Genomic DNA, 20259 nt, shown 5'->3' with positions numbered 1-20259 from the left:
AAATGGAAATTATTTAAAGACATTAAGGAATGTGGCAGATAGACTTACATCCAGGTCGTTATTATTTTTTTTTTTTTTAGGGAAGCATGAAAGTGAGTTTTATTGAGGAAAGAAAGATAGGATTAATAGGGCAAGAGCAAGATACAGATTTACAGAGCATCGTATATACGCCACAGATGATGACCAGACCCAGAAGGGTGCAAAAAAGCCAGCTTATTCTTTTAAAGCAGGTATTTTTATCTTCCAGTAAGGAAGGAAAATTATTTGACTTGGTGATTGTGCTTACTAGCACAGACTATAATGTTGCCACACTTCCTTGTTCCGGCAATTCCTGTTATTGAATTGCTGATGTGATTCAGAAGTATCCTGTGTCATATTTAGTAAAAGAAAAATGATTGGTAATGACAAGGAAGAAGTCAAAGTCAAGCTAAACCAAGTTTTGAGTGAGAACTAAAAGGCAGTTTAAAGAGCATTTTTAGTGAATGGACTTAGAGGATTTTGTGTCTAACTGTAAAAGCATTTTTTCAAAGGTATAAGGGATAATTTCATTCCTGAAGTAAGAGACCTTCAATTTACACATTTTTGTTTTGCATTCATTTTACAGGTGATAGTTGGGTGTCTATTAAGTTCCAGGTACTCTTCCAGGCATGGGAATGTGGAAGTGTACAAAACATAAAAATCCCTTTCCTCCTGGGATTTAGATTTTAGTGGAGTCTGACAAATAATTTAAATGGGAAAAATATGTGGCATTATAAGTGCAATGAGGAAAAAAAAACAGGCAAGTGGGGATAGTGTTCAAAGTTAGTGGGGTAGGAAGAGGTGCAGTTTTGAATAGGGTGGCCACGAATGCCTCAGTGACTTTTGAATATAGACCTGAAAAGGGGTGAGGGAACAAGCCATGTGGATATGTGAGAAAAACTGGCTATTTCGGGAGATATAGAAATACTTTATTCAGTTTTTCTAAATAAACTTCTAATTAAGCCTGTTTCTGTGTAGATATTAAACTTATAAAAATTCCTGTTGAAAAATACTCATAAATGCCAAATTTATAGAGTATCTGCTGTGGCGTAGTGCAATGGCAGCATTCCATTACACTAGCATGAACAATAGCACTGAGTAAACTGTTGGGAACAGTGACTATAATAGGTTAAGTTTATGTAATGAAAAAGTTGGGAAGTGAGGTGAAATGAAGGCTTGGACAGCTGTTCTGGTTATCTGTTACTTTGTAGAAATCTACCCAAAACATAATGTTTTAAAACAGCAGTTTATGAGTTGACTCAATTCAGTGGCAGTTTTTCCTGTGGGTCACTCATAAGGTTGCAGTTAAATAGTGTCTGAGACATAAAGGTTTCTTGTCATACGTCTGATGCCTGGTTTGTGGTGGCTAGAATAGATGAGGGCGGGTTGATCATCTGTTTTCATATGATCTGGAGGGCATGGCTAGCTTGGGCTTCCTCATTTAATAGTGGCTTCAGGATAATCAGACCTCCTACTAGGTGGCTGACTTCCTCTAGAGCGAGTGCTCCCAGAGACTTAGCAAAAGGCCCAAGCTGCAAGGTTTCTTATGACCTAGCTTAGAAAATGATGCAGTGCTACTTTTGCTGTATTCTCTTGATTGGAGAAATGACATGTCTGCCCTTTATCAAGAAAATGGGGAAATAGACTTCACCTCCTCATGGGAAAATGGCTTGTGCCCAAGGTGGGGAGAAGGGTGTGATGGAGGGGATTGATGTAGCTATTTTGGAGACAGGCTTACCACCTTACATTTTTCCCTGTCCTCCATCCCTTCACCCCCAGATTTGTGTTTAACGAAGTATTCATTCTAATTATGGTTCTAATTAGATTACATTTAACCCATAGATCGAGATTACATTTAACCCGGAGACTGAAAAATCCATTGATATTTACATTTAAATAAATCTAGATGTAGATCTATTTACATTTAACCTGTAGATTACATTTAACCCATAGATTTAGATTACATTTACCCCATAGACTGAAATTTACAGATTACATTTAATCTGTAGATTATATTTAACTTGTAAACTGAAAAATCCATTGATATTTACCTTGATTTGATTCTGTCAACAAACTGAGCATTTTACTTTTCTTTTCTTGATTATAGTACTTTCTGCCAGTTATTTCATCTATCAGAAATTAGAGTTGTTTTCTCGTAATCAGGAATTTTTTGAGCTTAGAATTCTAGTAAGGAAATTTGGTTATTTTGTCTACATGATTATAATTTAAGAAATTACCATAACTGGAATGGGACAAAAACTAGGGTTTGGGGCATGACTCTGACTTAAATGCTTTTAGTATTACAGCCTTAGGGGTGTTAAGTTTGCCGGTGTCTTGCTATGCCTAGCTCCAGGTTATCTGAATATATATTGCTATGTTCAGTGATGGAGCCTGTTTTTATTGCCTAGCTATATTGTGCCATGCTGGGAACCTTGCTGTATGTCAGTATTTTTCAAAACCTGGTCTGTAGACTATCTGTGAATGATTCATTGGGAATGCTTACAAAAAATACAGATTCAACACACTTAGTGATCAGACTGGATGAGGTGAGTGGGACCTGGGTGTCTCCATTTTTATCAAGCTACCTATATGATTACTTCTGCACATTGAGATTTGACCCTAACAGAGATTAAAGGATACTCTGCTACTTGCCTTAGGTCAGATTATTCATCTTTCATGTTCCTTTCCATGAGCGAGGATAATTTGGGAGTGCAAGTAGGAGAGGGCTTAGTATTGTTTACTGTAAATTGAAATGATCTGGAATAAGGCATTGTCTTCTGTATGAGAATTCAGCAATAAGAACGAAAATCTTTTGTGTTGCTCTTTTAGTGTTATTTCCTTAGTTTAAATATGTACTAGGTGTCTTTTGAAGTGGTTTTTGGGTACAGGTTTCTCACACTATCATTAAAAAAGTCTGCCTAATATGATCCCAGTCTTTTCAACCTAATTTTCAATATTCTGTATATTGAAAATATTCTGCTTCATCCATATTTAGGTTACTTAATGTTTCCTCCTCCTGAAATGTCTTCTTCTCCTTTTTCTGGCAAATAGCTATATACCTGCCAAAAGGTATCCTTCTAAGTTGATCCTTGGAAGTTGATCCTTCCAAGTCCATCCTAACTGTCACCACCTATGTAGCATCTCTTAACTATTTATTCCATTCCCTGTCTCGCTCTGTCCCTGAATCTCCTTAGAATGTTGTGCATCTCTAAAGGTACTTCTGTGTCTGCTTTGTATAGTAATGTTCATATGTATATGTACATGAATTTTCATACTAGATTATAAGCTCCACAGATGCTATCTATCCTTCTCATTTTTGCTTCTCTTACAGAGTATGGCATGTCATGAGAGTACTTAATATGTATTCTTTGAATTCAAAGAGGGCTGCATTTCCAGTAGATAAGAATAACAAACTGAGTTGCAGTTTGTTTCCCAACACTAATACCCCGAATTCTTAAAGTAATGGAGGAAAATGAACATAGTTTGCCCCAGCTTACTTATTTGGCACCCTGACACATGTGCTATTGGGAAATATGATTTTATTAAGTATTGTTCTTCTTATGTTGAAATAGGTACCAGTAGTGTTGAAAGTCCAGATATAAAGGTGATTACATTTGCTCTACTGAACCTAGAGTACTTGTCTTCCTTCATGTGGAAACTCATGTAAGGAGACATTCTCTTTCTAACCTTCACCTTTGTAGTACACTTCTTGTACAGAATTTCATAACCATCTTAGCATCCTGGAATGTCCTTGTTCTTGTAGCAAAGGGCTAGCTACCTGTAAAAAGGCTATCATTGATTCTTGTAAGTCCATCCTAACTATCACCTCCTCAGTAACCTCTCTCAACTATTCCATCCCCAAGTCTTGCTCTATCTTTGAAAAACTCTGTTTTGCTTTTGTCAACTTTAGAAATGATTTCATTCTCTGCATACCCTTTAATTTAGTACTGGGTCTTTGTATTAAGTTAAACCCTTATCCTAATAGTAATAATTATCCTTTGTTGAGCTCTTACTCTATACTCGATACTAGACAAAAGTGCATTAAATCTTTAGCAGTTTTACACATCGAGAAACAGAATTAAAAAGCCAAGACCCATATCGAGTAAGGAGAAGATCTAGAATTTGAACCAGATTTTATTCTAAAGCTTTTGTACTTAGTCATTATATCGATTTCCACCGGTAAAAGAATATGACCACAACAGTCACTTTTAGTACTATTCTTGATTATACTGGGTCATCTTAAAGCCTTGGTAAAGTGATACTTCTCTATAGGTGATAGAAATTTATTTGTAAAAGGTATTTAAAGGCAGATAGAATTTTCTTCATCCCTCCAATATAAAAGTTCATCCTGTGCTTCATAGGACACACTTTTTTAATCAACTAAATTTAATTTTATGGAGCTCCTGCTTTGTGTTGAGCTATTACTTTGTCAGGTGAGCAGAGTCTGTGAAGATACTCTCATTTTTAAAATGTGCAATGAGAGACTGAAAAAGCACACATGACTTGTTCATTTTACACATCTCTTGTGCTGAAGAACTGGGACTTAAAACCCAGCACTCATTCCTTTATACCTTGCCACCATTACACAGTTCCTGTTCCCCTACTCCAGATGCTAATTCCGGTATAATTGTTCTGTGAGGTATCCTGGGCCTCCCTCTTGAAATAAAATAGTTTAATGGCTTATTTGTTTTGTTATGGTGTATCTTGTTATGACTACTTCAGTCGTGTAAAATTTTAATGGTAGTTTTTTTTTTTCATTTTAAATAATTGCTCCATAAGTATATGCTTTCTTCTCTGAAGATTGCTCTCTAATAGTTTTATAATTGGGTTGTTAACAGTAACTTACTTAGGTGTCTAGTTTAAAAAGAAAAAACTTAGGCCAGTTTGAAGAACTGGCATTTATTTATAAATATTACTTTAATTCCACGGCTGGTGAGGTGCTTTTTAATGAGGAAAGATTGTTTCAGTGTTTATATCATTTTCTCCTTTCTTTTGTTCTTATAAATACTTACTATATTTTTCTAAAAAATATGTTTCTATAGAAGGGAATGGATACCTATAGTAAAAATTCTAACTTCAGATTTAAAAGAAGAGATATTAAATGTATATTTTTAAAAATCTCATTTTATGGACTTATAATTGATTATACAGTTCACCTAAGTTTTAAAAGAATCAGTATTTAAGGAATACAGATGAGATTTGCTGACGGAATACTCATCCAATTAAACTCCTTGTTACTTGGTTCCCTTAATTTGAAAAAAGTGTGTGTCATGGCTTTATTACCCAATACATGCTTGGGTCCAAGGGTAGACTACATATTGAAACCTATAAATAATCCCAAAATGTCATTGTAACTTGTAGAGATTTTAAAAAAAACTCCAGTAAGGTATCTGAATACAGCGTATAATCTAATAGGTAGATTAGCCATACTTAATTCTACTCTCTCTGCAATAGTTTCTACTTCTGGCTTCCGTGACATCAAATATGCTTGAATTTCTTCCTCTGATTGCCTGTTTCTTCTGATCCTTACATCTGATTTCTTCTCTATTCCACTTCCAAATGTAGTGTCCTGGAGTTTCAGGCAGTATATATGCCCTTATCTTTCTGCTGTTCACTCTATTTCAACTCCTCAACTCTGTGAATGTCGGAAAAAAGCAGCCGTAAACGAATGGGTGTGGCTGTGTTCTCATTGCAGTAGTTTGCTGACCCCTGTCCCAGATGATCTCTCCAATCCTAAGGGTTTAAGTATGGTGAGTGCTCACATTCAGATTTGTATCTCCAGCCCTGAACTCTCCTGTAATTCCAGACTTCTGTATCCAGCTTACCTAATATCTCTACTTTTATTTTATTAAGCAGATCAGGTGCCTAACATGTCTAAAATAGTACTTTTGCATTTTCCCCAGACTCACCCCTTTACAGTTCTTCCCCGTCTCAGAAAAATCTACTACCTTCTATCCAGTTGCTCAAGCTAAAAATTGAGATATATGTGAGTTTTTCCTCACATATTGTTCCAGCTGTAATCAATAGGCTTCTTGGGTCTTCTAGAATGTATCCCACATCTGCCACTTGTTTTGGTCTCCCTTGTAGCCATCCAAGTTTGAGTTACCATCATCTTTCTCTTTGATTACTGTTGTAGCCTCCTGGTTGGTCTTCATTTCTATTCTGGCCCCAGTATAATCCATTCTTCACCCTCCATCAAAGTGATCTTTTTTGATAACATCATTCAGACGCTGAATAAAACCCTCCTGCAGTTTACTATTGCTCTGGGAATGTTTTCTAAGTTCATTACCAAGGCCCAGAGGCCCCTTTATGTTATTCTCACTGCCAATATTGCTCTTTCCACTTATTTATTTCTTTTATTTTTTTGTTAGTTCGTTTTGGGGTGTTTTTGTTTTTGAGGCAGAGTCTTGCTCTGTTGCCTGGACTAGAGTGCAATCGCATCATCATAGCTCAGTGCAACCTCAGACTCCTGGGCTCAAGTGATTTCTGCCTCAGCCTCCCAACTAGCTGGGAGTACAAGAGTGCACCACTACACCTGGCTAATGTTTCTATTTTTTTTTTTTTTTTGTATAGATGGAGTTTCACTCTTGTTCAGGATGGTCTTGAACTCCTGGCCTCAAGCAATCCATTTGTTTTTTATAATCATAGGGGCATTTTGCTTTTCTTTGAATATGATGAGAAACCTGAATGCTGAGAGATATGCAGTAGATTGATTCTTATAATAGTAATCTAGCTGGAGAAATATTGATTTTTATATTTTTAAGAACTGACCAAAATTAGCAAAGAACTTTTAAAAAAATAATATGATTGTTAAAATAATCATGAGACTAATACCAAGGAAGGATACATGTTATACAGATGAAAAAAGCAGTATGCAATATTGCATAAGCATAAATACCAGGATTACATATGCAGGTAGACAAAGACTAAGTAGAATAGTGGAATCAATAAGTGGAAATACCTGTGTTATGATGGTAAGGTTAGAGAGATTCCAATAATTTCTTATCATCAAAGGTTAGGGAACATTCCCGTATTGTCTAAACTTTGAACATCTTAAATATTTTTTAATACTAGAATTTAAAACAAATGTTTTTTAGAATATAAAAAGAAGCCTACATTTAGCTCCCAAAGTGTATCACTAGTATTTATCAAGAAATACCAATATTACAGTCTTTCTGAGGTATAGCTTTGCTAGAGTAAAATTTTATTCATCATGGAAATTGAAGATTTTCTTCTGTGTATGTTTTTCAAAAAATGGCCCTTTTATATATTTTTTCTCTATATACATGTTACATATAGTTTATAGTTGGGAAATTGAGAGTACATGAGATATAGTTGTAGAACTACAAAACATAATATAAAATTCTTTAAGTCATTATTGCAAAAACTTATTTTAGATTCCCAAATCATACTTAAAGAATTCAAATATGTTTGTCCTTTGAAACCTCTTTAAAAACCTTTAAAAAAAAAGCTGTACTCTTTATTTTTTTCCAAAAGAAACTACTCATTTGTTAAGAGATAAGATTTATTTAATAGAGTTTAACTTTTTTGGAGGGACATTCAAAATTTAATAGTAGAGTAGGTTTAACATTGTTCATTTGTCAGAGTTAGAAATAGTTATTGAACTGAATAATTAGAAAGGAGACCTGGATTTCAGGTCATATTCTTAGATGCCTGGCCAAAGAATTGCTTGCACTTTCTAGGTCTATTTCCTCATCTGTAAAAGGATGGGATAAAATAATTCTTGAAGCTCAATACTATATAATTCTGTAAAATGTGGTTTTCTTAAAAATTTGAGTATTTTCAAGTGTTTTCCCTTTAAATCAGTTATTTCTGAATGAATGTGGCCCTCAGATTCTTTTGACATAAAATGACTTTTGCAATAGTTTCCTTTATTTCATCATTTTGGCTTTAGTTTAAATTCTAGATGGGAAACAGGATGAATTACCAGATAAAGAATCTTTACATATGTTATTACTAGAGGAATTGACTAACTCAGTCAAAGCCACCCATATGTTGTTGCATTTCTTGTGTATCACATGAAGTGTGTTTGTAGACTTTGAATCCTGAAGAAAATTGTAAGCCAATAATATTGTCTATGGGCAAGTAAGATAAGTAGCATAGAGTATAATCAGATTTCTGGATGGATATCAAGCTATAAATTATTAGGGATCATCTCGCTCATAATTTGTCTTATCTATGTACTTAGAACTTTTAGAAACTATACTTTTTAATTTCATTTCTTTATCTAAATCAACCAAGATACTTCTGTTTAAAGTAACTTTATGAAAGTCTTTATAAAAGATACTTTGTGTCTCCCTATAATATTCTTCCTTTTTAACTGAATTTCTGCCTATATGTGTGCAATAAGGAAGTATCTGCTTTTATTATGAGAGATTCCTGGAAACTTTAAAAAAAATTCCATTAAGTGACATGTTCCTTTATGTATTTTTTTGTTGGTGGTGGTGGCACTTTGTGCACTGGAAATTTGGTTTATTAAATAAACATTGAACTCCTGCTGTGTGGAAAGTGGCTTAAGGTAAAAGAGATGGATAAGATGCAAGTTCATAAGTAAGACTACAACTTAGGGGTAGGGGTGAATTAAACTATAACTATAATAAAAAGTATAATATTAGTTTATTAAGAAGCTTGAACAAAATATGTGCATTTTGTGAATATTTTGAATACAAAATATGTTGTATTTTGTATATGTGTAGGGTGAGTCAGAGGAGGAATGGGGTACATCAGGCTGGGGAATTGGGAAAGGCCTCCTGAAGGTAGGTGACCTTTCAGCTAACCTGTGAAGAATTAGGAGAATTTTATAAGTGTGGGCTTGGGAAGGTAACATAAAGGATGAAGGTTGGAATCACTTCATGTGTTTTTGAAGAAACACGGGCAATTCTGATTTGCTGGGGATTAGAGTATTAGAGAAATACAAAGATTCATTTAGTTCATTAACAAATTATTTCCACCAACCAAGCATGGAGGCATAGCCTGGAATGTTAATGTCAAGCTGAGCAGTTTGTTCTCAATACACTAGGCATTTTAGGAGCCATTGAACACACTGAAGTTAGAATGTACCAGAATTGAAGATGCAACTAAAGAAGATGAATTTAGTAGTCAAGCTAGTGATACTTGCTGGAAGGGGCAGGAAAACCCATAGAAGGTGATTGTAATATTATAAAGAAGAAGGCAATGGAACTTGGAGCAGTGAGAGCAATGGACAAAAGGAATATGGATGCAGGAAATATTGCTGTAGAGGAGTTTATGGGCTTAGCATATTAATAGGGCATATGGGCAGTGATAATGCTAGAGAGTAGACAAGATGCCTGGGCAGATAGTAATGTCTTTATTAGAAATAAAACATCAAAAAGAAGGATTGTGGTTTTTCTTCTTCAAAATTTATATAAACAACTTTACAGCAGTTAGGATTTTAAATCACCTATTATCCCACCACCCTTACACATTTACTGTTCTTATTTTGCCTATTCTCTTCCAGGCTTTATCCTTCAGTGCATATAAGTTTTATGCTTATAGTCCTGCTCCTTAAAAAAAAACAAAAAACTTGATGTAATATAAATGTTTTGAGAGCTAGCTTTATAAGGTAAGCCACCAAGTTTTTGCTTTGTTCACTCTCAGATACTGAACTTTGAGGTAGAATGAGATGTTTGAATGAATTGGAAATGTTAGGAACCAAATAATGATTCTGTTTCTACTTAAAATTTTAATGTTTTGTTCATTATGATGCTTTTGCATTAATTTTAATTTTTAAAGATTTCATTAAGTTATTTACCTTAATTACTGAATTTTTTGGCACCCCTTTAAATATTGCACCTAAAATTTTGCCTCACTCATCCTTGTCCTGGCCCTTTGTGTTTTAAAGTCTTGTGAATGACTAGACTCAGAGAAGGAAGAGCACATGGATAGAAAGAAAGGGCTGAGATAGGAACCCTGAGGAATAATCTCCATTTAGAGGTGGAAAGAGGAAAAGGATTCAGTGGAAAGTGAGAAGGGGCCATTCAAAGGAACAAATTGAGAGTTGAACCAGGAGAGGACATTCAGATAAGCTGGGATGAGGATAGAATTTTGAGAAGAAAGTAGGGTGGTCATTAATGATAATGCTTCAGAAAAGTTGAAAAGGGGGGAATAAAGCTTTAGAGGAGGTAGTAACCATTTGGTGATTAAGAATGTCATCAGTTGCTTTGAAGAGAGCAAGAGTTCCTGAAAAGATCTCCCACTGTAATCTGGAGGCTAAGGTAAAGATGAGCAAATTAGTGAGAACTAAAATGTAGGTTTTTAAAAAGAATATCAAAGAATGAGATTGATATGATGTGAGTACACAAAGCAAGAGTTCTAGTGTTGAGTTACTGTTAAAATGAATAAATCTTTATATGGGAAATAGATTCATTTACCATTTTTTTTTTTTTTTTTTTTTTTTACCATTTTGTTTTTTGAACTCCCGACCTCGAGCAATCCACCCGCCTCGGCCTCCCAGAGAGCTAGGATTACAGGCGTGAGCCACCGCGCCCGGCCTTACCATTTTGTTTTTAATGAACTCATGTTTTGGCTGGAATGTTGGGGAGGTTTTGCATTATTTTTTTTTTTTTTTTTTTTTTTTTTTTTTTTGAGACAGAGTCTCACTTTGTTGCCCAGGCTAGAGTGAGTGCCGTGGCATCAGCCTGGCTCACAGTAACCTCAATCTCCGGGGCTCAGCGATCCTACTGCCTCAGCCTCCCGAGTAGCTGGGACTACAGGCATGCGCCACCATGCCCGGCTAATTTTTTGTATATATATTTTTAGTTGGTCAATTAATTTATTTCTATTTTTGGTAGAGACGGGGTCTCGCTCAGGCTGGTTTCGAACTCCTGACCTTGAGCAATCCGCCCGCCTCGGCCTCCCAAAGTGCTAGGATTACAGGCGTGAGCCACCGTGCCCGGCCTGCATTATTTTTAAATTAAGAAATTTTCAAAATTCAAATGATTTCCGTAATTTATACCTACAGTATAGACTAAAGTGTGGTCTAACTTGTGTATTCTATACCTGCATGAATAATCGGAAGTCTTGTAACATTCGTACACCTGTATTATATACTTATATACTGTTTTGTAGTATATGCTTTTTGTATTGTACATTTGAATTTTATGATTGATTTGAAGGTAATGATTATATCCTGCAAATCTGTATTATTGTACAAGTATTAATATTTATTATTGCCATTTGGATAGCTCCTGATATTAACCACCTTCCTTTAAAAATTTTGTGAGTATTCAGTAATATATTTTTTATTTAATCTTGCTCTGGATATGGATCTTTCAAAATTTTCCCTTTTAAATTTCCAAACTTAAGAGTCTTATGATTATTAACTTTCATAATAATTGTGGGCATTCATAAGGAGTCATATCTTAGCCCTCTGCTTTTCTCCACCTATACCTAATTACCTTTGAAATCTTATTTATTATTTCTTGTGTGTACAGCTTTCTCATCTTAAAGGTGGATGACTCCGAAATGTATGTCTACATCTCAGTCTCTGAGTTTTTATCTTTTCAGCAGACATTTATTTGTTGAGTGTTTGCTATGTACCAGTTACTGTACTAGGCCCTGGCAAGCAAAACAGATAAGATCCCTACCCACATGGTGCTTATGTAACCTCTTTGAGTATCCTTCTGTCTCTTGTCTCTCAATCACTTTTATAGTAATTCCCACCTTAGTATATTCTCTCATCAGCTGTCTAGAACTGAACTTATCTTTTCCTTCAAACCTATTCTTTTTGTAGAATTTCCTCACTTTTAAAACATGTTATCATTTTTTGCTACCTAGGACTAGGACAAAAGCCAGGAAATTTTCTACATTCACCTGTGAGTCAGTTATGTACCATATTCTCTCAATTCTTCCTTCATGGTGAATCCTTCTTTTCCATTTCCTCAACAGATTATGTATAGATTACTGTGGTAGTCTGCTGCTTGGCCTTTTCTATGCTGTTGCTACGTTAATTCTGCTAAAAGACATATATTTCCATGTTGCTCAGAAATTGTTGGTTATCCATTTGGTTGGCCTGAAGAAAGAAAAGTTAGGACTGTTCCCTCACCCCTCTTCTCAGATCTTTGTATCAGCAGCGTTTGCCTATCTTTTGAACATTCTAAACTCATACTTTTTCTTAAGCATTTTCCCCATGTAATATCCTCTCTGTTTTCTTCTTTTCAGCTTTCTGAATTAGCTCAACTCAAGTCTTGATTATTTTACAAACCTTCCCACACCAAAAGAGACTGCTTTTATAAATGCTGTTACATATATACTACCAGCTTGGCATCTGTATACATTATATATCAGCAGATTCTGTGCTATATTTTCATTATATAATTGTTGTTATTTCTATTTTTAAATTTTTTTTTTCTGTGTTCTCTCTCCCAGTTAATCTTTGAACTGCTTTAAAGTCAGGTCTGAGTACAGAGTAGGAACACTTGATAAAGATCAAAAAGGCAGTGGTCACTAGAAAGCTGTCTCTTTAAAAATAGTCAAAAACTTGTTGCCTTTTTTTAGTTAGAGCTGTATATTAGTTTTATATTAAATGTGTGTCATGTAGGTCCTTTGTCTTTCACAATAATGTGGTAAACTATTAAGTTTTCTTTATATAGTTGGAGAGTATCAAATACTGTTTTATATAGTTTAGTTTCCTGCTTTGTTTGAATTTACTAAAACTTTGGTTTTGTTATTTTGTCTGTTCTCTACTTTTTATATAATTCATTATTAGTTCCTCTTGAGATTAAAAAAACTTAATCAAATTGAGGCAGTAATTTAATGCACATAGTAAATCTGTGGTCTCAAGACCACTGTTGCAGTATTATCCTGGATAGAGCTAGAGCCCATTCTACTAAATGAAGTATCACAAGAATGGAAAAATAAGCATCATATGTACTCACCATCAAATTGGTATTAACTGACTTAACTGACCACTTAAGTGCACATATAGTAGTAACATTCACCAGATGTCGGGCAGGTGGAAGGGGGGAAGAGCGGATGGATTTATTCACACCTAATGGGTATGGTGCATACTGTCTGGGGAATGGAAATGCTTGAAGCTCTGACTTGAGTGGGCCAAAGGCAATATATGTAATCTAAACATTTGTACCCCTGTGATATACCAAAATAAAAAAAAATTAGAAAGAAAAAAAGACCACTGCTACAATTTATAAATTCTTGGACAGGTCCCTTAAGGACATTGGATCTCAGTTTCTTAAGTGGTAAATAAAAGTTTCAAGTAAGTGATCTCTTAAAACTTTTGACTTTTTGCTAAGTCAAATTTCTTAAATATTCATGTTGCCACTAAATATTTGCGCCTGTCCTCTTTAGCTTGAAGCCAGACTCTTGTATTAATAAAGTTTTGTCGTCATGTTTTCCTTTTAGATTCCTGGTTAGGATTAGTCATTACTACTTTCTTTGGAATTTTTTTCAGTTCTGGATCTAGTATTGTTTTCACAACAAGCATCCATTAATCATTGAAGAGGAGAAATTAACCTAATCATGATTTATTTTATTTTTTTCTTTTTAAGGTATTTTCAAAAGAAATAATTCCAGATTAATGGATGAAATTTTAAAACAACAGCAGGAACTTCTGGGCCTAGATTGTTCGAAATACTCACCTGAGTTTGCAAATAGTAATGACAAAGATGATCAAGGTAAGCATGAGTGTAAAATTGAATATGTAACTTATGAAGATGTATATTTTGTGTTTCAGGGTTATTTTTTTTACTTATTTATTTCACTTTGCTCTGTTAATCTTTATTATCAATCTGTTAGTCCTTACTGTCAACATCTTTAATCATCAGATTTAGACTCTTCCCTGTTCATCTTGTTAAAAGGTAATTTTCAGAAAAAGATAAAATAATGATTCTCATACCAATATTAAAAAGTGAACATGTGTTAAAGATTTTATTTAACTGGGCAGATTTTATAACTGGTTCCACTGAGGATCCAAAGAATGGATGTGTTTATAGATCATGAATATTGAAACGAATATGAAAATAGAGACAAATTTGGTTTTTCTATGGAATGAGAGGGAAGATAATTGAACCCTCTACAAGACAAGAAAGAATTTGTATGTCTATAGATAAGAATTTTTCATTAGAATCCAATCAGTTGTAAAATAGCCCCCATAGATTCAGAATTTGATAATGTGTGTGCTGTAGACAAGACATATTCCACTGTAACACAGTTTTTCTACAATCTTTATTTTTTCTTTTATCCTGTGTTACTGCCAACTGTACCATAATTATAGATAGAATTTTTGATGTGTGAAAATTAACTAGCCTGTAGTTAAAATTCCTATTTTTTAGAAAATTTAGTCAAAATCTAATATCATTCTGAGCACTTTGAGAAGAAGTCAGTATATAAATGTGATTTAGGGTGCATGGATCCTTTCAGAAGAAAATAGCTAAGTCTGTTTTGATATTGTAATTGAAGGGCTTAACTGATCCTAATTACTGTAGGAATTATACTGTTATTTTGGTCCAAACTTAGTATTTATTAACACTGATTTTGAAATATATCTGAAAGAGAGTGTTTTAAAAAATATCTTGTTTGTTTTTCCCTCTAGTTTTAAGTTGCCATTCAGCAGTCAAGGTGCTGTCCCCAGAAGATGGAAAAGCAGATATTGTGAGAGCTGCTCAGGACTTTTGCCAGTTAGTCGCCCAGCAGCAAAAGAGACACACAGATTTGGATGTAGCTATGTTAGACAGTTTACTTAGTAAGTCATATATGTTTTATACAATATGTTTTTAGCTTTGTCCCACAAGGATACAGTATGAAAGAAAATATTTACATTCCTTTCACACTATAAAGCCGGACCTGATTTTTTTTTGTTCTGCCTGTTATATTTCTGAAACATAAAGACCCACATGTGAAAATGGTTTTGAGATAATGAACAACTCATTTGCATGAGGTCTTCAGGAGAGGACTTTTGAGGATTTTTTGTATTGAGGAATATTCTTAAAACTAGGGCTTCTGCTTGTCAGCCTTCCTTGTCCTGTCCCCACTGTTTTTAGTTTGAACTTTCAAGTTTGAACTTAACAGCTTTTTATGAGGTGCTCCCAGGAATATAATCTTACTATCATCCATGACTCCTTTTTATTTTATTTTATTTTTTAATTTATGTTTAATCAGATAATTTTAGACCCTCCAAAATGATGCCTTTTAAAAAAGTTGTATAATATTACAAAAATAGAAAAAAAAAACTTAATATGATTTCATTAGAGGGAGGACAGGGTAGGAAGATGAGAGAAGGTTCCTTTATTTTCATCACTGCTTTCACCAGTAAATCTCAAAAGCGCAAACCTACATCGAATAACTTAAACAGAAGTGGCATTTTCTTCATATGGAATGCAAAATGCATACATTCACATACTTACATATACATAAATATATACATATATGTTTCCTTTACAAAGTTTCAAAGGTTGCATTACCAGCATGCAAACCTCTTCTTCCATGGAAATTCCTAATACTGATGAGGAGTGCATGACTTCTTTTTTAGTATCCTTTCTATTGTGCTGTATACCAGATATGCCACCATATTTATCATACTAACAAAAAATACCATTTTATTTTTTTCTTCAGCTGTTTATCAAAGCTTTTGGTTTGCTTATTCTGTCTAGAGCCTCTAGGAACTTTTTGCCTTAACTTCATGGTACTTCTGCTTATTAGCACTATCTTTGATCCTTTTAAAGAAAGATAGTCTCTCTGACAAATTCATGTCCATTAATAGCTTCTGTACCTGTACAGTTTCAGACATTTAAATGAAAAAACATTTGTTTATTCATTCACATAAGAGTGTCCATTTACCTTAATTATTAATCATGCATTTTCTGTCTAACTCATTTGTAATACTTAACTCTTCATACTTTGTTTCTTCTACTTTGATTACATGTCAGAGCACAGAGCACAGTCCTTCTCTGTCCTCTTGGTCTTGCTGTCTCCATACTTTCATTGACCAATCACTTCTTACACTCTCTTGTATTCTCTACTCTGCCATTGCCTATATATTCAGACTCAATGAGTAATAGACCATTGAAGGGGCTCGATGAGTTTAGATTACTGGGATGTTGCCTGTTTCCTGGACTCTATGAGGCCTTAACCAGAGAGCAGTTTATAAGGACATCCTGTAAGTTGGTGTAGAGCCCAGAGGTGGGCTTCAGATAGTCCATGGAAAAGCGCTAAAGTGTTAAGCCCAGGTGTTGCCTTCAAGGATTGTAGACTCATAATAAATGAAAATGTACAAAGTCCTAAGTTAACTAACAGAAGCGAGCACTCTGAACAGTGTCACCCCTAAAAGTTCCCTTGTGACTGCACACAGTCCCCATTCCTTCCCCCACCAAAGCAGTAGCCACTGGTCTGCTTTCCAGGTATACTTTTGCCTTTTCTAGAAATTTTATATAAAACGAATTATACAAATATGTAGTCTTTATGTTTTGCTTTGTTTACTAAGCATATTTTTTAGGTTCATCTGTGTTGAATGCATTGGTAGTTCATTACTTTTTATTGGTGAATAGTATTCTGTTTTATGGACATACCACATTTTGTTTATTCATTCATCAGTTGATGTACATCAGGTTTGTTTCCAGTTTTTTAATAATGCTGCCATGACCATTTGAATACAAGTTTTTGTGTGGACATGGTTTTTTTTCTCTTGGGTAGATACATGACACTGGGGTTCCTATATTGTGTGGTGAGTGAGTGTTTAACTTTATAAGAAACTGCCCAACTTTTTTCCCAATGGGCCATACATTTCATATCTCTATCAGCAATGTAGAGGTTATAGTTTCTCCACGTTCTTGCTAAGTCAGGTTGGTTTTTTAAAAATTTTAGCTATTCTAGTGGGTATATAATAGTATTTTGTTGTGGTTTGGTTTTTTTTTTTTTTTTTTTTGAGACAGAGTCTCACTTTGTTGCCCAGGCTAGAGTGAGTGCCGTGGCGTCAGCCTCACTCACAGCAACCTCAAACTCCTGGGCTCAAGGGATCCTCCTGCTTCAGCCTCCCAAGTAGCTGGGACTACAGGCATGTGCCACCATGCCCGGCTAGTTCTTTCTATATATATTAGTTAGCCAATTAATTTCTTTCTATTTATAGTAGAGACGGGGTCTCGCTCTTGCTCAGGCTGTTCTCGAACTCCTGACCTCGAGCAATCCGCCCGCCTCGGCCTCCCAGAGTGCTAGGATTACAGGCGTGAGCCACCGCGCCGGCCCTGTTGTGGTTTTTTTTTTTTTTGAGACAGAGTCTCACTTTGTTGCCCAGGCTAGAGTGAGTGCCGTGACATCAGCCTGGCTCACAGCAACCTCAATCTCCTGGGCTCAGCGATCCTACTGCCTCAGCCTCCCGAGTAGCTGGGACTACAGGCATGCGCCACCATGCCCGCCTGTTGTGGTTTTAATTCAGATTTTCCTAATGACTAATGATGTTGAGCATTTTTCACGTGCTAATTTGCCATCTGTATCTTCTTTGAAATGTCTGTTCAAATATTTTGCATATTTTTAATGAATTTGTGATATTATTGGGTTTTAAGAGGTTTTTATATATTCTGGATGCAAGTCTATCATCAGTGATATAAGATATGATTTGCAAATACTTCTAGTCCATGGCTTTTTTGTTTTCTTAATGGTTTATTTTAAAGTGTTTAATTTTTTTCTTTCTTTTCTTTTCTTTTGTTTTTTTTTTTTTTTTTTGAGACAGAGTCTCATTCTGTTGCTTGGGGCTAGAGTACCATGGTGTCAGCCTAGTTCACAGCAATCTCAAATACCTGGGCTCAAGCAATCCTTCTGCCTCAGCCTCCTGAGTATCTGGGACTACAGGCATGCACCACCATGCCCGGCTAATTTTTTTATATATATATTTTTAGTTGTCCAGCTAATTTCTTTCTATTTTTTAGTAGAGACGGGGTCTCGCTCTTGCTCAGGCTAGTCTCAAACTCCCGAGCTCAAATGATCCGTCCATCTCTGCCTCCCAGAGTGCTAGGATTACAGGCATGAACCTAAAGTGTTTAATTTTTATGAATCCAATTTGTTAATATTTTCTTTTATGGATCATGCATTTGATTGATACCTAAGATCTTTGCCTAACCCAAAGTCACAATAATACATTTTGACTTAACTTTTGTGAATGGTGTGAAGTAAATGTTACTGGTTATTTTGTCACTGAAGGATGTTGGATTACTGTGGTTCCTTTGTTGAAAATCTGTGAGTTTATATCTGGGCTTTCTATTCTATTCTGTTCATCTTTTTTTTTTTTTTTGAGACAGAGTCTCACTTTGTTACCCAGGCTAGAGTGAGTGCCGTGGCGTCAGCCTAGCTCACAGCAACCTCAAACTCCTGGGCTCAAGTGATTCTGTTGCCTCAGCCTCCCGAGTAGCTGGGACTACAGGCATGCACCACCATGCCCGGCTAATTTTTTCTATATATATTAGTTGGCCAATTAATTTCTTTCTGTTTATAGTAGAGACGGGGTCTCGCTCTTGCTCAGGCTGGTTTCGAACTCCTGACCTTGAGCAATCTGCCCGCCTCGGCCTCCCAGAGAGCTAGGATTACAGGTGTGTAATCCCGGCCTATTCTGTTCATCTTTATATCTGTCCTTAAATCCAAATTGTCTTGATTATTGTTGTCTTTTATGGTGAGTTTTAAAATCAGTAGTATAAGTCCTACAAGTTTGACTTTCTTTTTCAAAGTGTGTTTTGTCTATTCAGGGCCCTTTGTATTTTCGTATATATTTTGGGATCAGCTTTTTCAATTTCCAAAAAAAAAAAACCCTGCTGGGATTTTGATATGGATTGAGCCTGTATCTCATTTGGGGGAGAATTGCCATCTTAATACTATTGAGTCTGCCAATCCATGAATATCTTATATCTGTCCATTTATTTGAGTCTTAATTTTTCTTAAAACAATGTTTTGTAATTTCAGGGTATAGAGTTTCTACTTCTTTTGTTAAATTTATTCCTAAGTATTTCATTTTTCTTGATGCTATTTTTAATGGATTTTCTTAATTTTATTTTCAGATTGTTTATTGATAGTATTTGGGAATACACTTGTATTTTAATATTGATTTTTTTGTATCCTGCAACCTTGCTAAAATTCACCAAATAGTACTAGTAGTTCTTTTTGTAGAGACTTAGAATTTTCTAAATACAAGGTCATGTTGTCTATAAATAAAGTTGACCACTGCTATCTCTGCTCAGTTTTTTTTTTTTTATTTTTTTTTTAATCTGGTTTCCTGAATCTGCATAGCTTAGTAGTCAGCAAATGATTTGCACACTGGTTGTACTTAGACACCTTAAGACTTCAGTGATTTCTGTGTGGAATTTGAAAGTGCATTCAGTTACCACCAGTTCTCAAGTCTCCTTGGCTTTTGCTTTTCACTGGGCTTACTTCCTGTCCCCCACATTCCTTCCCCCTTAGTGTGTATGTAGTTTCCCAGTCAGCCATGGATGTGTGAGAGTTTATCTGAACTCTTACTTATAGGATCTCCCTGGTAAATTTCTTGCAGTTTTACAAACTGGGCCTATAACCTCAGGCTAGGAAAATGATAGGTTTTCCTCATTCATTCCTTTTTGATTTTCCCACTTTTAACTGGCAAACCATAGATTTTTGTTGTTCTCTCTCTCCCTTCTGACTACAACCTCCAGTTCCAAATTGAGTCCATATCTTTCAGCAGCAAGTGGCAAATCTGCTAGTTCTTGCTGTTAGCCCATGCTGCTGATTGGTAGTTCTCTCCCATTGATTGGTGGTCATGATGTGGGAGTTGGAACAGTCCCAGATAGGAAGGCCATGGACTCTTACCATTCTTACCTGAAGCTGTAGCTAATTGTTTTGTTTTTTTAAAGAACAATTGTTTGCCTTTGAGCAATATCTAGTACTCCTGAATAATTGGTTTTGTCCAGTTTAATACTTTTTTTTTTTTTTTTTGAGACAGAGTCTCACTGTGTTGCCCAGGCTAGAGTGCCATTGCATCAGCTTAACTCACAGCAACCTCAAACTCCTGGGCTCAAGCCATCCTTCTGCCTCAGCCTCCCGAGTAGTTGGGACTACAGGCATGCGCCACCATGCCTGGCTAATTTTTTTTGTATATTTTTGGTTGGTCAATTGATTTCTTTCTATTTTTAGTAGAGACGGGGGGGTCTTACTCTTGCTTGGGCTGGTTTCGAACTCCTGACTTTGAGTGATCCATCCGCCTTTGCCTCCCAGAGTGCTAGGATTACAGGCGTG

General features: G+C 35.4%; 1 protein-coding gene across 1 annotated transcript in view; it reads left to right on the top strand.

The window, feature by feature from the left end:
- NUS1 (NUS1 dehydrodolichyl diphosphate synthase subunit) overlaps positions 1 to 20259 on the top strand; it is a 32236-nt gene that overhangs the window by 2108 nt on the left and 9869 nt on the right. The window contains exons 2-3 of the mRNA XM_012753853.2: positions 13566 to 13691; positions 14609 to 14758. Of these exons, the coding sequence (XP_012609307.2) occupies positions 13566 to 13691; positions 14609 to 14758 (276 nt within the window). The remainder of the gene's footprint in view (positions 1 to 13565; positions 13692 to 14608; positions 14759 to 20259) is intronic.

Source organism: Microcebus murinus, chromosome 5 (genome assembly GCF_040939455.1).
Source record: "Microcebus murinus isolate Inina chromosome 5, M.murinus_Inina_mat1.0, whole genome shotgun sequence".
NCBI lineage: Eukaryota > Metazoa > Chordata > Mammalia > Primates > Cheirogaleidae > Microcebus > Microcebus murinus.
Note: the sequence above shows the minus strand (reverse complement) of the source record. Positions and strands in the feature narration are given on the sequence as shown.